The sequence below is a fragment of the Drosophila simulans genome, chromosome 2L (assembly GCF_016746395.2).
Source record: "Drosophila simulans strain w501 chromosome 2L, Prin_Dsim_3.1, whole genome shotgun sequence".
Lineage (NCBI taxonomy): Eukaryota > Metazoa > Arthropoda > Insecta > Diptera > Drosophilidae > Drosophila > Drosophila simulans.
Genome location: NC_052520.2, coordinates 8,038,498 through 8,053,833, shown reverse-complemented (window position 1 = coordinate 8,053,833; position 15,336 = coordinate 8,038,498). Strand labels below are relative to the sequence as shown.

General features: G+C 39.7%; 1 protein-coding gene and 1 pseudogene across 13 annotated transcripts in view; one reads left to right on the top strand and one right to left on the bottom strand.

Annotated features, from left to right (window-relative positions):
• Positions 1–15,336, bottom strand: part of LOC6731436 (neuroplastin) — a 32,662-nt gene that overhangs the window by 6,559 nt on the left and 10,767 nt on the right. For 10 of the 13 annotated variants that reach the window (XM_039291851.2, XM_016179746.3, XM_039291845.2 and 7 more), the window contains exons 3-9: positions 6,949–7,167; positions 5,961–6,869; positions 3,671–3,788; positions 2,495–2,655; positions 2,323–2,430; positions 2,058–2,258; positions 1,633–1,765 (exon numbers count right to left, since the gene is read on the bottom strand). In XM_039291851.2, the coding sequence (XP_039147785.1) occupies positions 1,633–1,765; positions 2,058–2,258; positions 2,323–2,430; positions 2,495–2,655; positions 3,671–3,788; positions 5,961–6,869; positions 6,949–7,167 (1,849 nt within the window). Of the gene's footprint in view, positions 1–1,632; positions 1,766–2,057; positions 2,259–2,322; positions 2,431–2,494; positions 2,656–3,670; positions 3,789–4,225; positions 4,420–5,960; positions 6,870–6,948; positions 7,168–15,336 lie in introns of those variants that run through there. The other 3 variants (XM_039291886.2, XM_039291883.2, XM_039291882.2) reach the window with 3 other exon arrangements.
• On the top strand, positions 7,119–8,025 carry LOC27209459 (annotated as a pseudogene).

Below are 15,336 nucleotides of genomic sequence, written 5' to 3'. Positions count from 1 at the left end.
TTCATTTACAGGGTAGCACTACGTAAAATGTGGAAGAAATAATAAAAATGCAAATTGGTTGGTTTTGTTCTTTTTTTGTTTATTTTTTATATATTTTTTTTGTTTTCATTTGTTTAATTTACAATTGTATTTTTTGTTGTTGTTTGTTTTATATTTCGGTAGAAATCAATCTCAAAACTCACAAAATCATAATGGATAGTTGTAATCGGTAGAGAATAGCACAAGTGTTTAGATACTAGATACAAAGAATAGAAATGATAAAGTTATCGAGTTTATACACAGCAAAATCAACAGAGGCGACAAGAAAAACAGAAAGTGCGCAACTAGAGGGGCAGGGTTGAGGGGCATTGGGTGGCGGGGAAAATACTCTTTTGTGTACAATATACAAATAATTCTAATTATAATTCCAAATCAATGCAAACGTGTTGAGCTACGACTTCTGTGTTTTCGTGTGTATGTTTTATTCACTGCCAAGAAATTAATAAGCTTATATAATGATTTATAATATACATAAGTAACGATTAATTCTGTTTTTTGTATCTCTCAAAGCAAAATGACAACTTTTGCTTTGACTACTGTGTTTTTTGTTTTTAATGTGGGTTTCTTTTAAATGTATATAATTAAACAATAAGTACTTAAAAACAAAGTTGATAACATTTTGTTGTCCTATTCCTTTACATGATAGTAATAATATTATGGACTGGACTTTGACATAAAAAGAAAGGATTTGTGTACGTGTAATTATTTCTCAATAAGTTTCGTTTGTAGTTTTTTAAGCAACAGAAACAAGCTCAGCGAAAAATGAATTTTCGATTTGAATAAAGCAAGAAATTATAGGGCATATTTACGATGAATTAAGTTTATAGTATCTATATCTAGAGAACTACATATTTTGTTTTAACTCTCGGATGTGTTGGTGTGAGTGAGTGCTGTCTGTGTGCGTTCGTTTTGTGTTTCCGTTTCCGTTTTGTGTTTGTCAGAGTTTTGGGCGAAACAAATATACGGATCACGAATATATTTGCATTCGCTTAGCACACATCGAAAAAAGTAGAAACCACAACGATTAGTGGATCACTCTCTATTTCACTACTCTGGGTCTCGTTATTTTATTAATTTCTTTGCGACGCTCCAGGCACAGTGGACTTCATTATAATACAAAATTAGCAAAATCTATATAATTTCTTAACATTTAACTTTTCAATTTATCGCATATCCGTTTGCGTCAAACACAAAATTCATTCATATTTATTTTTCGTTTCCCATTGTGGTAACTATTAGAAATTGTTAACTAAGAAAATTTCACTAATTGTTGTAGCTGCCGCACCTCCGTCCGTTTGTCTGTCCGTCCGTAAGTACCTTGCTTCTCCGAATCCGTATCTGTATCTGGTTCCGTATGGTTATGTTGGTGTCTGGTCTGCATTCGCCTGCAGCTTCAACGTCTTTAATTTGCAGTATAAAACTAAAATTTCAACTTTTTCCTTCTGTTGCGTTTTGTTTCTTGTTTGTTTGTTTGCCGATCTTTAATATTATTTGGTGTTGACAGTTTATGTTGTTGGTATTTTGTTTGTTGTGGTGTGGTGTTGATTGGTTGGTAGGTTGGTTGGTGTGTGGGTTGGAGAGTAGCACACTTACTGTTCTTGGGGATCAGTATCACTCTCCTCCAGTTCGCTCTTGTTGCGTCGCTTCTCATAAATGAGAATGATGATGCACAGAATCAGCACCTCAGCACAGATGCCCAGGAAAGGCCACAAGGCGGCAAATTTGCCTATATTAAATATAAAAAAATTATATATTAATTTCAATTACAACTACTAGTTAATCAGGGTCACAATTTATTTTCAGTTACATTAGCCAAAATAATGTTTACACTAAATCCAAAGATTTTGTCTCCAAAATGATACATACAAATTCAATTTAGATTTATCAATTTGGTGACGGAGAGCACGTTTTGGAGATAAATGTAATATCTAATAAATCTCGATTGCGAATGGCGACCATGACTTTTCCGCGGATATTAAATAAAGCTCGGGCGACACACCCATCCGATGCAAACTTACCCTTAACACGCACAGTTGTGACGTCGCTGGCAGGAGCGGTGGTGTTCCCACCGTAGACATTGGCCGCATTTCGTCCAATGCATTTGTATTCGCCTCTGTCTTCCAATGTCACATTTTCCAGTGTCAGAATGGCGTTAGGAACACCATTATCGTCTGGTTTGAGGATGAAGCGATCTGTGGCGTTTGTCAGCGTTACATTGGCTGTCGGTAGAAAAGCACCCAAGTTAAAAACCAATTGCGAACCAAGGTAGGAATGGATACTCACCAAAGGTCCATGTCAACTCTGGATTGGTACCCACAACGCTGCAGGTCACCGACATCTTTTCACCCTCCACAACGGCTGTATTTGAAGGCACTCGTACAACAACGCGGGCTGCGGTCATATAAACGATCAGTTAGTGGAAAGTTCTTGGTTTCAAAGGAATGCCAGTACGTACCAATCACTTCGATTTCCTTGGACTCTCCGTCGAACTCGCAACTGTATTTGCCATCGTCGTTCGTATCCGTCTTATCGATGATGAACTTGTTCTCGTCTGCGATTAACTTAAAGCGACCTCTTAGAGAAGGTACCTCCGTCACAGCGGTGCCGTTCTTTTTCCTATTCACGTGAGAAATACACGATACGGAATTAGTTTTTTAATAGGAAATATGATAAACACACAAGGTTTCCAACTTATAATAGAACCCAAAGAATTCCTTACTTCACGGCTTATTTTCTGTTTTTTTTTTTCCACTGTAGATATATGCTTATAGAAAATACTCATTTATCTAAATGAATTCCACAGTTATCGCCGAGTATCCGTGCTGCACCTACTCGAGGGCCAAACTTTCTCTAAGCCCTCCGCCGTTTTCTACGCCTTTTGCCAATTATTCAAAGACTAATTCCACACCGAGGCACACGCAAAGTTTGGCCCTGGCCCCAGAACAAGAACAAGAACGAGAACGAGAACCAGAGACCCGGACAGGTCCCGGAATGAACAGAAGTGTCATTACCATTACCAGACCCTGCCACAGAGCTCCGAGCTTTGGCCACCAACAGTTACTGGTCCCAGACAGGAAGGCACTTTTCAGTAACCGCCTTCCCTAGAAGTGCCACCCATCAGACCCACTCAACTGTGCACACTCGCAGAAATGGCACCTTATTGTACCCTTGCAGGAGGGTATGCTAATTATTCACATAATTTGTGCAAGGGTTGGGATAGAGTAGAGCATCTGAAGATGAATGTGCAGCTACAAAACTATGCATTTAATAAATAATATAAAAATACTATAGAATTTACTACAGTACTTTTTCTTTGACTTGATTTGTACCACAATGCAGCTCACGTCCGATGTAAGTATAGTATATTTCCAAGTGCAGTGTGTTTCTCGGTTCGTTCATGTTTCGTTTGCCAGCTTACGTCAGTCAGGCAGTCAGTTAGGCAGTCAGGCCAACATAATTAAGCAAAAGTGCTTAGCTGTGCCGTATTAAAATGATTGCTCTTATAACTACTAACTATGTGGGACACGGACACAGACACAAACACAGGGACCCATCCTCTTCTGGCTTAGAACAACTCCCGGATATTTTATGACACCGTATCCCCAAATGGGGGAACGTCGGAATGACTTACCATATGAGCACGCCGCCCGGCGTACCGTCTTTCACGTTGCAGCTGAGAACGAGCGGCGATCTGATGTCGTAAAATTTCATTTGATGCTTGGCATTATCATAGTTTGGCACCAACTTATCTGGAGATGGTATAGATAGGTAAAGCCGATTAGTTAAATGTGAGGCGGGGAGGAGGGTGGTTGTTCTAATGTTGGGATACGAGAAAACGTTTACATAAAGAACTGCTTAAACGAAGTTTATTCTAATAACTTGTATGTAAAGATAGATATATTTGCTTATAGGAATAAATTGAGAACGAGCTTAAAGTATGAGAGGTTTGGTGGAGATTTTTGGAGAGATTTCTGAGGTTTTTGATTTGAAGCTTTTTTTTTTGGCTGAGAGATGAGCGCTTGAGATTCGGTATTGAATACTGACTAAATTGCTTAGGAGAGTAATGATGAATTAGCAACACACAAATCACTAATACCAAATCAAAGGTGGAGCGAAAAAAAATATAAGGATATTCGTAAAACTAAAACTATAACTAAAGAATACGTATAAATAAAACCAAAGAGCATACAATTTGGTCAATCGAATTTTATTCATCCTGTCTGGTATAAAACACATTTGTACTATTTCGAAACTTGGACTGAAATCAAATAAACTTTAGTTTACGCTGCGTATGAACTGAAATTACTTTGATTATTTACGCTTATGTTTGATTAGTTTGATATGTGTATAGTATAGTTGATTAATTATCGGTTAAGTTAGCTGTAATGTAAGAAAGAGCAAAAGTAGGTAAATTTATGTTTATCGATATACAAAATGCGATACATACAACATTTAGATCGATTCTCGATTTATCGTCGATAATCAAACGACAAGAAGCGCAAGCAAAAAGCAATAGAGCGACAGAAAGAGAATCAGCAACTCGTCACGTGTTGTTTTTCCGCCTTATCTGGCAGTCTGATTGATTATAATCAGCTCGTAAGCCAAACGCTGCCAATTGTAAACTTATGCGTCATTGCAAACTGGCTGCCAATCAAATTCGAATTCGATCGAATAGAATCGAAACGAATTGAAATGGAATCGGAATTAAAATTGAAATCGGAATCGATGCACCTGCCATCTGTGTGTTCAACAATCAGAGTAAACAACCAAAGCGTTCAAAAAAATGAAGAACCAAAGAGACAAAAGGAACGAACAAACGGCGGAAGGGAGAGCAAAGAAAGTCAAAGAAATGTAAAGGAAAACAAAACCAGAGATAGCTACACGGTTCACAGAGGACCCGGGACATGGCAACAAATGAAATCAAGAGAAAGTAAAGCACAATAGACAAAGAAAGAGCGGCAATGATGAAAAAGTTCAGGCAAACAACTTAAGCTCAACTTAAAGGTGTGACCATATGAGGATGTGTGTGTGTGTGTATGTGAATGTGTATGTAAGCTGTATGGTGTGTATGGACGGCAGCGAGAGAGCAAACTTGCCAAATTCACAGTGAGGGGAGCGAGCGAGAGGGAGCGATTAGCTAGGCGAGCGATTAACGTTTAATTAAAAACCAACAACACGAAAATTAGACTAGCGAGGTTAATGCGATGGAAAGAGACGGCGATGGAAAGAACAAGCGAGAGGGGCTAATGAGGAGAGAACGCCAGTGAGAGCGCGGGGGAAGGGTGTGGTGTGGTGCCAGAGCTGAGATCAGATGCAGTTCGAAAGAGACAGAGCGAATGGGTAGGGTGGGGTGGTTTGGGTTGGGCCCACATTTGCAGCGATGACACTTGACCTTGTTCCCATTTTTAAATTCACAAATCGACTGTTTTAAAATCTTCTGGTTTTCAAGAATCTCTGAATTTTTTAAAGATATCTATCATCTGCATTTATCTATTTATTTAAATATTTATTTAAATTTAAAAATATATTGTAGCATACTTCAGAAGTGATGTCAACCATGTGTAATTTTAAAGTAAGCTTTAACAAAATTTGGAAATCGGTATAATACCGAATTTCGGGGTTTATGCGTACAAATATGAAGGTGTAAACTACATTTAAAAATGTTTTCTAAAGCAAAAAGTTCAAAAATTAGTAAGGTAACTTTTACTTTATCAAAAACATTGATATCAAAAATGGGAGCAAAGCTGTAGTTTTGATACGATAACAATTACAATGGCAGTTTCGATCGGCGCGAGCGAGTTAAAAGCCAAAAACGAACAACAACAACAACAAGGTGGGCAAATACAAGTTGAATTAGAAGCTTAGTGGGTGTGTGTGTGTGTGTGTAGCGTGTGAGTGTTGCGTGTATGCGTGTGGCTCACCCATCTTGACGGGCAAGAGCGTCTGGTGCTGCAGATGCACCTGATGCCCCTGGCCACCCATCAGCATGTGACCGCCAGCACCCAGCATTGGGCCACTGGCGCCCGCGGAAAAGCCCGAACCAGCAACACCACCACCGCCACCCATCATGGCCCTTGTGCTAGTGGCTGCTGAAATGGTGGTCTGCTCTCCTGATGCTCCTGCTCCCGGTTCCGCGCCTGCGCCCGCTCCCGATACCACCACTGGTGGCACATAGTGCGGTGCATAGGTCTGGTATCGCTCATTCTGGCCGGGATTGGGTCGCGGCGGCAGTGGCAGCTGGAAGGCGTTCAGCGTGTGCTGCGACTGCTGCTGCAGCTGCTGCTGATGGTGGACATGGTGGTGCGCCGTCGTCAGGAGCACGCTGGTCTCCGTGGCAGTGGCGCTGGCAGTGGGATGCGTCGGATTGGGATTGTACAGTATGGTCGGTGGCTCTGGCGGCGCCACCGTCTGCTCCAGCAGATTAAGGCGCGGAGGTGGAAAATCGGGCGGTGTGGCCGAGTAAACGCGGTGGATACCGCCGCCACCGCCGGCCGACGGATGCCAGGGCTGAGACCCGGACAGACTGGCATTTCCGTAGCCCAAATGCGACTTGTGCAGCTTGTGCGACTGGTGGGGCAACTGTTGTTGTTGCTGCTGCTGCTGCTGCTCCAGCCACGCTCGTGTGAAGAAATCATCCGCTGAGTTGGGCGTCAGTTCGTCAATGGTTTGATAGCCGGACTCGGTGGGTTCGCCCGCTCCCGCTCCAACTCCCTTGGGATCCCGCACGTGCAGAATGTAGCTGCCGCGTCGCCGGTTGCACTGGTAGCGACCCTCGTGCACCTTGAGCGCATGCCGCACACTCAGGTGCGCCTCGATCTTGTGCTTCTCACCTTTAGCGGGAGCAACAGATGACCAGATGAGTGGTGGAATCAACGCCTCCGGAATCAAGTCCTCCGCCACAATACTCACCCTCGATTGCACTCTCGGACAGAACGTAGGCATGATCATCCCGCCCGTGCCGCAGATTGTGCCGCGTGATCGGCTCCCCGTTCTTGAGCCAATGAATCTGATCGGTGATCGGGATTATGCAGGTGATCGAGAAGGGCTGGCCCAGGTTCACCACGGGGTCGCCGTAGTAGATGGTCGGCGACTCCTCGAACTCTGTGGACTCCTTGCTTAGGTCGTTGGCTGCTCCCACAACAAAAAGCGAACGTTGGTATAGGGTTTAAGGGTCTCACAATGAGCATATAACTAGACTAGGAACAGTGCTGGTCAACAGAAAACGGATAGAACCGAGTGCCACAGAAAAAAAACGCATTTCTCGACTTTTTATGAGCACTAGAGATTTCCGTGGCAACCTAATTGATTTCCACAAGACCAGTGCATGCAATGTAATTTTTTTAAATTAACAAGTCAGATTGTTTGAGTCATGAAATAAAAGCAAAGACCTTTACTTCAGACCATAAAATTTATGGAAAATACAGTTGCAATCACCAGTTTCTATGGAAATTCCGATCAAATTTCGTTGACCAGTGAAAACGATTCGAAATCAAAAAATATAAGTGAAACTCAACGCAAAAAGAGGAGAAACAAAAATCGATCAGCAGTAGTTCCTAATAATATAATTGTATATGTGATGACTTATATTATGTGTGTTTTTCCCGTTTATGGTATTTATCGAAAAGGTTGCTTTCGATTATTTGATTTCAGCGCCAAGTTGCAAAAATATATATCAATGTTGGAATTAATCTAGTCGAAATGCTCATATGCTTTGGGTTGTTTTATTTGGTTTTTTGGGGGGAAAGAGAAGAAGGCTAATTAAACACATTTACACACAAAACAAAGAAAAAACACAACGGATGAAAAATAAACTAACATAAACAGAAAATGTTTTTACGTAATGGGGGAAATTAACATTAACTTATGTATCGATATAATTGGTTTTTCTTACTCCACTGAAAGAATTATGTTAACTTAATCGATACAAGGCAACTAAGAGACATGGGGCAAAAGTTGGGTAAACAGACCGTTTTTAACGTTGAAATAACTTTAAGACTACATTGGGTATCCTAAAAACTCTTTAATTTTATATAATATAGGTTATTTATGGCAAAAGATAATCGTATATATCATGGACTTAGTCAAATCATTATCAACATGTTTATTGTGATATAAAAATATAAATGTTTAGACATCAATAACAATTTCCTATAATTTTACCCGAAAACAAGAAAATATTTCTTGCCATTTTTAATTTCGCATATTTTTATCTCAAATTTAGTTTAGTTTCATTGTTCTGCTCAAAACTTGATAATTGGATTTTAGCTTGACCTTCGGGTTATTCTCATCAGGAATGATAGTCGCAAACAATGACGTCAATGGTTGGTCTGGTTTAAACTGCATCAGTGACGTCAATTTCGGCCAGTTTTAACTGCATATAGCCACATATGTATATGTACCTGCTGCGAAGGCTATCATAACTTGTTGAGCTGTTATCGGTAAGTGCCCAAGTGATAACACAGAAGCAGGGCCCCATAAATATTAGTGTAATTGTATTTGCTCGCACACTCGACTCTATACCCTGCGGATGTATTACAAAATGGACTGTCGTCGAGTGTGATAAAAAATAAACCGAACCGAACCGAACCGAACCGAACGGAACATACTACAGCACAGCATAAGCGCACAATCTTATCAGCTGATTAAAGCAGTTAGCGAGCGGTCGGACAATGTCTTTATCTTTATCCTTGTCCTTATCGTTGTCATGTCAACACACTCGCACGTTTGCACATAACTGATGTTAAATTATGTTTACGTCTCGTTTGCCAGCTGCTGGCATTTTCCTTCTTTTATTCTGTCACTCGCATCAGAATTAACCCCTATTTGCCCGAAAAAGCCATTTTGACATAAGGTAAACTGGATGGGGTATATGAAAAGTCCAAAAAAAATAGTAGCATGATAACCAAAAATTGTGTTGTAAACATTTTTCAACGCTTAAATTATTCTTTAATAAATAATATCTTATTATGGTTCATATTCAGCCTACGGGTACATAGAGGGTTAAGCGTAGGGATATGTAGATTTTCCACACACACATATGCACGCAACGAGAGAGAGGGAAAAATTTGGGCCAAAAAGATGGAGAGAGCGAGAAGAGCAGCTACAACAATTTATTTTACAAACATGTTACATGCACGAGTCGCGATACCGCTAAAGCCTAATACGCCGCCCCACCGCCACCCAACACCCACCGCCCCATTTTCCCCATCCAACGCCCCCCGAAAATGCTTTTGTCACTTTGGACAGTCCAACCACACGGCCAAAAGGGGCTAGAGGGAGACGGGGCTACACAACACAAACGAGCATATTGCAGCCGGCAGAGGCAGATAGAGAGGGACAGGGCGAAAGGAGACAGCAGACAGCTGAACAATAATTTAAATTTATACAACACTGTCGCACACACTCTCGTTTAAAGGAATTTATGTGTACCTTACAGGTGCCAGGGCTGTCACCTCTTTAAAAATTCGTTTATGCTAACAATATAAAAAATTCAATGGTCATAGAAAGTACTCAAGTCGCATTGTTACATTTAAAAAAATAGAAGCTTGTGGAAAATGATATAACACAAAAGCTACACATCATGACAAATATGGGCAAGACGAGAACAGATAACTTAATGCATTCGTAGAAATACTTCAGTTGGTTGTTACGATTCCCGTGATGAATGCTTACTTTTTTTGCGTATACGTAATATTTGTATTGCTCATACGCAACGTTGGCAGTTTCACAATGTTAATTGTCTTTAAGTTGAATAAGTTGTTCACTCCTTAGTTTATGTTTCTAATTAATTATGTATTACTGCTACTGTTGTTATGATGCAATAATTATGAAAACTAAATATAAGTTCTTCGGCACTTGAATCAGTAAATCCATATACCAAAGCTATGAAGCCCGCAGCGAAAATTCCCTCAAAACAACAAAAACCACATTATTAAGCAAAAGTTTATACTATAAAGCCAAATATGTTGAATGGCTTGCAGCCCTGGTGTACAACAGCACACCTTATCCCAACCCTTTCCCTTAACCCACTAAATATCTACATATATGCACCACATTTCTCTGCCCGACAAGCCCTAAACGCTTAACCGCTAGTTGCCTTAGTTTTTGTTGCTGTCTGAGAACAAGAAATTCATGGTTTATTGCTTGTTCATCTAGCATAGTTTTTGTCGCATTCCTGCCTGCTCCAAATAGAAGTGAGCTGAAAACAAATGAATGCGACGGCGGCGGGGAGGGGAGGGCATCGTCTAAAAAGCGCAAAACTGAAAGTTTATTTAATCAAATTTATGGGACTGCCTGTAGACCGACCGTGCAACGCCCCCCACTCCGAAAATCGAACGCCCCCCTGCAACGCAAACTTGTGACATATTGTTAAAGGCATTTGTCTGTGTGTTTATATGTGCGTACAAATTGGCAGGCGTAAATATGTATGTATTTATAAACTGTATACAAAAAACTTATCTATGGGCATATTCGGTTTTTAGTACTTTTTAAAAGTTTCCACGAACGAAATGAGATCTAATATTAGAGCATTATATTTTGCAAATCGACAAAGTTTCTTATCTAACAAATTGTTTCAATAAATAATTAGCATTTAATGAAATCATTTTTGTTTTCTAAAGCAAAAACAAGTGATCATCTTGTTATGGTGTTTGCTGTAGTGTCTACATTGCCTATATATATTTGCCCCGAGTTGTTTTTCAAATTGTTGTTGCCGAGAGCAATTAAAATAAAATTTACAGAGAAAATTTGCAAAACCCCGCGAAAACGAATGCAAAGTGCACGAGAATTACACTAAATTAACACGACAAAAAAAAACCGAGTACGAGTATAATGAAAATTAATTAACACCAAGCTAAAAGTGTTAGATGTGTGTGAGTGTGTTGCTTTGAAGGTGTATATGTGATTTTGTGTTATTTTTAGCAGGCGCTGCGCACGTGAAAGCACAGTTTTGAATGCACTGGGATAGCCACATCGTGCGCAAACTAATTTCAAACAGTTTGAGGGTCACCAGCAGAACACCCAACAATTTCGAAAACTTTATGAAAATCTGATTTAAAACTTTTGCCGTCGGAAAAAGTTAAAGCTCATTTGTATACAATTAGGGGAAATGAAAATCCACGAACGAAGAAGTTGGATATCATCCACAAAAACCGCTTGTTAAAAGCTCTGTTGTCCTTAAAAAACTCGTACATTTATTTAAAAGTTTATTGGCATAGTCCACCATAAGGGATAACAAATCGATAACATTTGTAAATGCTAATTATTTTGGTCGGAAAACTCGCATGACCTCCGCTGCTCTGCTTGATTCCCCAATTATATAATTGATTTCGCCCGAAATGTTCAATACTTCAAGTGCCTGACTGATTGATTCAATTGCCGTATTGACGATCGATTGAGAGCGTAAGACCCAACAGACCGGATTCACCGATCGATCCGGTCTGCGGATGATGATGGGTCACTGAACGCCAGGCGACGTCGAATTGTTCGTATCGAAAGTTCATTAAGTAAATTGCATGAGAAATGCCAATTAAATGCAGAGAACTCAGCCGCACACTTGACAAACAAAAACACACACAGATACAGATACTCAGGCGCAGTCAGTTACAGATACAGCTACTGCTACAGATACAGATACTCGCACCGAAATCCCAACAAAGCCAAGTAATTTAAATGACAGCAACCGAACGATAGATAATGAAGGTATTCTAGCGGGTGGAAGTGTCACTCTTTAAATGCGCCAACTAACCATTATGGTTATGGTGATTATTATTATCTTGCTTATCATAATCAGCCAGAGATTTATAAATAAATATTTAAATACGCAGCCGGGTTACGCGAGGCAGAGCAAACACAATGCTTGTGGAAGCATCATAGGGGGTGGGGGTGGTTGTTTGCCAGGCGGTTGGCGGTACAGCAGTCATGTGTCTAGTTTGTGTTGGTATGTACGAGTATGTATTTATATGACATTATACAGAGCGTGTAGTGTGTTTGCTCTGCTCTAAAAGTGTGTGCGTGCTCTGGCAGGCTGACTAGCTGCTGCTGTAAATTGAAATAAAAAATTGTTTGTCTATTTTAAAATTAGCAAAACGAAACCAAAACGAAAATGATGAGGCGCGCTACCGCACCCGCACCTTCCCAGCCAATCTGCCTCCCCCTCCTCCTCCGACAAACCGACTGATGGTACTAAGCTACATAGTATCTGTATTTGTATCTGTATCTCGCTGCACTGGTGCATGCGAAAAACTTGTGTGCCGCCTAACCCCAGCGCACAACAAAAGCAACAGCCGCGAGAAACAAAAACAAACCAAAGACAACAGCAACAGTTGCATTTACATTTGCATTTGCAATTGCAGTTTGCACTTTTAGCGCTAATAAATTGGCAGGACCTACGGGAAAACTAAGGGAAAATGTTCATTATTTCCAGTTAGAATGTCTTCTAAATAATGAAACTTTCCTAACATGACTATTCTATCAATTTAATTTGGTAACTAGAACGAACCTAAGATAACGTGGATGAAAATGGAACTTTATTCTTACTATTTTGGAAATGTAAACTTTTTAATCATGTGGTTCAGTTTGTAGTTTATTCCAGAATATCATACTATCTAGATACATTTTTTAAAGCATTAAAATATTTACGTTGCGGATGTCCTGTTTATCTCGTTATTATTATAATTCTAATTTGAAAATGCAGCACATAGAAATATTCGAGCTTTGTTAAAGCTAAAAACGTATTCTTAATTCCAAATACAATCTGTTTTGGCACATGTGGATCTGAAAAGAACTTGAAAAATGTTCTTCATTCATTTAGCTGTTGGCTTTTGGCCTCTGGGATTTCTTTTTCTGTTTTCGGACAAATGCACATTAGACGTCTTTAAAGCAAACAAACATTAACAAAACACTTGTTTAACGTTTTCAAGTATGTAGAAATAACAGGGGAATAGGAATATCTTTGGATGGTGCTGAGAGTTTGCGTCTGCCTTCTGCCTTCTGCCTTGTGGCTGTACATAAATATTTTATTTGCTTGCAGTTGCTGTGTCTAATTAAACGAAATAAACATAGGCTAAATTTAATTTTAGCCTCTCCTGTGGCGGTTTCTTTTGGCCATGGAAAAGCCATACAAGTCGTGGCGAACCCGGAACACAGAAGTGGGTATCTTGATATCGTTCAGATACATTTAAACGTTTTATGGGCCACATAATGTTTAGATAATATGAGGTGTGTGGTGTGGTGTTTCGCTTCGGTTTCCTAAACTTCAAGAACGACTAACTAGCTAATAAATAAGCAAACAGTGTGACCCTGAATTTAGCAAATCGAAAGTTTTTACAATGTTATCGGTTACTCAAAAACGTTCTATGCAAGTGATTTGAATGAAATCATAGCTTTATGCCTTCTGACTGAAATTCTAAACGAATTCATCACCAGCAAATCGATATTTATTGTTTATGCCTGTGTAATATATTTCGTTTTCTACTGTTTGACGGGCACTGTCAGTAGTGCGATCATATATTGTTGGGTAAAAGAATCAATGAGCTCGGTATACGTCACGGGCCATCAGAATTGATCAATAAATTGTTTGGTCCGCATAAACGAACGTATGTATGTACATATGCCTTCCAGTTGAATATTTCATTTGAATATGCCCTGCTTTCGTAGGCATCCCCCTATGCTATTCGTTATCCCCGTGCCCCTGGATGCGCCATTTATGTCAATTATTATTGGCTTTGGCACAATTGGGAACGAAACGCAAATTGATGCGAGGAAAAGCAAACTAAATCGAGCAACTCGCAGGGAAACTTGCAGATACAAGTGTATCTGTATGCGCACGTGTGTGCCGCCGAGCAGTTGCCAATTTATTTATTTCCTTTATGTATTTATGGTACTTGTAAAAAAATATTACTGCTCGCACAGTAAAAGTCCGATGTGGTGAGGCTTTTTAATTGATCATCGTTGGGGCAATTGTTCTAGAATATGACGCATTTACTGCCAGCCATCATTTAATGGCGAGAAATGTCCCCAAGTTCCATATATTGTATCATCAATGTTTTATTTTCGTTTAACGCTCGTTCTGTACTTTTGAACTTTAAGACAAAGGCGCCAGAAAAGGGAGGGAGAGTCAATGCCATTGGCGATAAAGCTGTTTTTTCAACATTCTTATCAATATTGTCGCTTAGTACATGTATACTAAACTCCGGGCTGCGATATGATGGCGAATAACACAACGGCACTCTAATCAAAATCCGGACTCAAATGAAAGAACAAAATTGTTTCATATTCAGAAGGTCTATCAAGTCCTTTGGGTCATATAACCATATAAAATAATGCACTTTATGGTATTATAGAAATAAAGTTGGCACTCCATTTTGCTAAGTTCGTCGCATCTTGACTTTATAAAATGTTTTCCAACACTTTTATGGTTAATATTGAAAAAATGAGAACTTTCTACAGTTAAATCTGTTGTGGTTGCATTACTATTATATGTATTTTTGCCCGCTGTTTCAGCTATCATCACAATGGAAAAATTTCTCTCTTTCGTGGAAATAGCGACAACAATTTCCCAGACAGTCACTCAAAAAAAAAAAGAAAATATTTGAGCAAAACAGAATTAAAAAAGGAGGGGAAATATATGTATGTGCATATATGTATGTGATTTCCACTCTGGCTGGTCAAATGCCCCACACGCGGGGGGTGGCTGATTGATTGGGCGGGAAAAGGGCTGGTAAATGGGGTGCTGGCATTTTCTTTGGTGACGTTGTTGGCGACTCTTCGGTTTGGTTTGGCATTGCTTTTTTTTTTTTGCCTTTTGCTTTTCGTTGCCGCCGATGAAAAGTCAAACACACAGCAACAACAAGAAACAGCACTTCTGCCAGACAGTCAGACATTCAAAATACACACATTCATATAATCTATAGGAGGCTATACACAAGTGTATAGATATATACATATATATCTATATATACGTATATATGCGGCCCGGCACAGTGGGCCATACGCAATTGTCTTTAAGTGCGAAAAAAAAAGAGAACAAAAGATGAAAATCGAATGAAAAACTTGACATTTCGAACGTAGAATATTTTAAGAGCAAAACAGTGAGAGAATCTCAGCAGTGCGGCATATATATTTTTATTGTTCTCACGCAGGAAAAAAAGAAGCACTATATTTATTTTTAAATATAATACTTAGCCTATAACAAAGGCAAATATTGGAGCGTGCACACAGACAAATAGCACGGATATAGCCGTATGAAAGGTCTGCCAAATGTGTGAACTTTAAGCTTTTATCGGGTACCTGCTAATA